General features: G+C 50.2%; 1 protein-coding gene across 1 annotated transcript in view; it reads left to right on the top strand.

Annotated features, from left to right (window-relative positions):
• LOC119588091 (neural cell adhesion molecule 1-like) overlaps positions 1 to 219 on the top strand; it is an 85,634-nt gene that overhangs the window by 82,513 nt on the left and 2,902 nt on the right. Inside the window, exon 10 of the mRNA XM_037936800.1 lies at positions 54 to 195. Coding sequence (XP_037792728.1) covers positions 54 to 195 — 142 coding nt within the window. The remainder of the gene's footprint in view (positions 1 to 53; positions 196 to 219) is intronic.

Below are 219 nucleotides of genomic sequence, written 5' to 3'. Positions count from 1 at the left end.
CTTCCTCACGACCACCCCTTAACACCCAAGCTCACCAAATACCCTTTCAACAGGTAACCGAAACGGAGGTCAATGCTATCCACCTGAAGCTCGATGCCCACAATCACCCTGACATGCCCATTCTCGCCTTCCGTGTCGAGTACAAGACGGCTGGTGATAACTGGATCAACGCACAGTCAATGGAGTTCAAGAAAGGTGGGTTCTGAACCTTTTTTTGTG

Source organism: Penaeus monodon, chromosome 23 (genome assembly GCF_015228065.2).
Source record: "Penaeus monodon isolate SGIC_2016 chromosome 23, NSTDA_Pmon_1, whole genome shotgun sequence".
Classification (NCBI taxonomy): domain Eukaryota; kingdom Metazoa; phylum Arthropoda; class Malacostraca; order Decapoda; family Penaeidae; genus Penaeus; species Penaeus monodon.
Note: the sequence above shows the minus strand (reverse complement) of the source record. Positions and strands in the feature narration are given on the sequence as shown.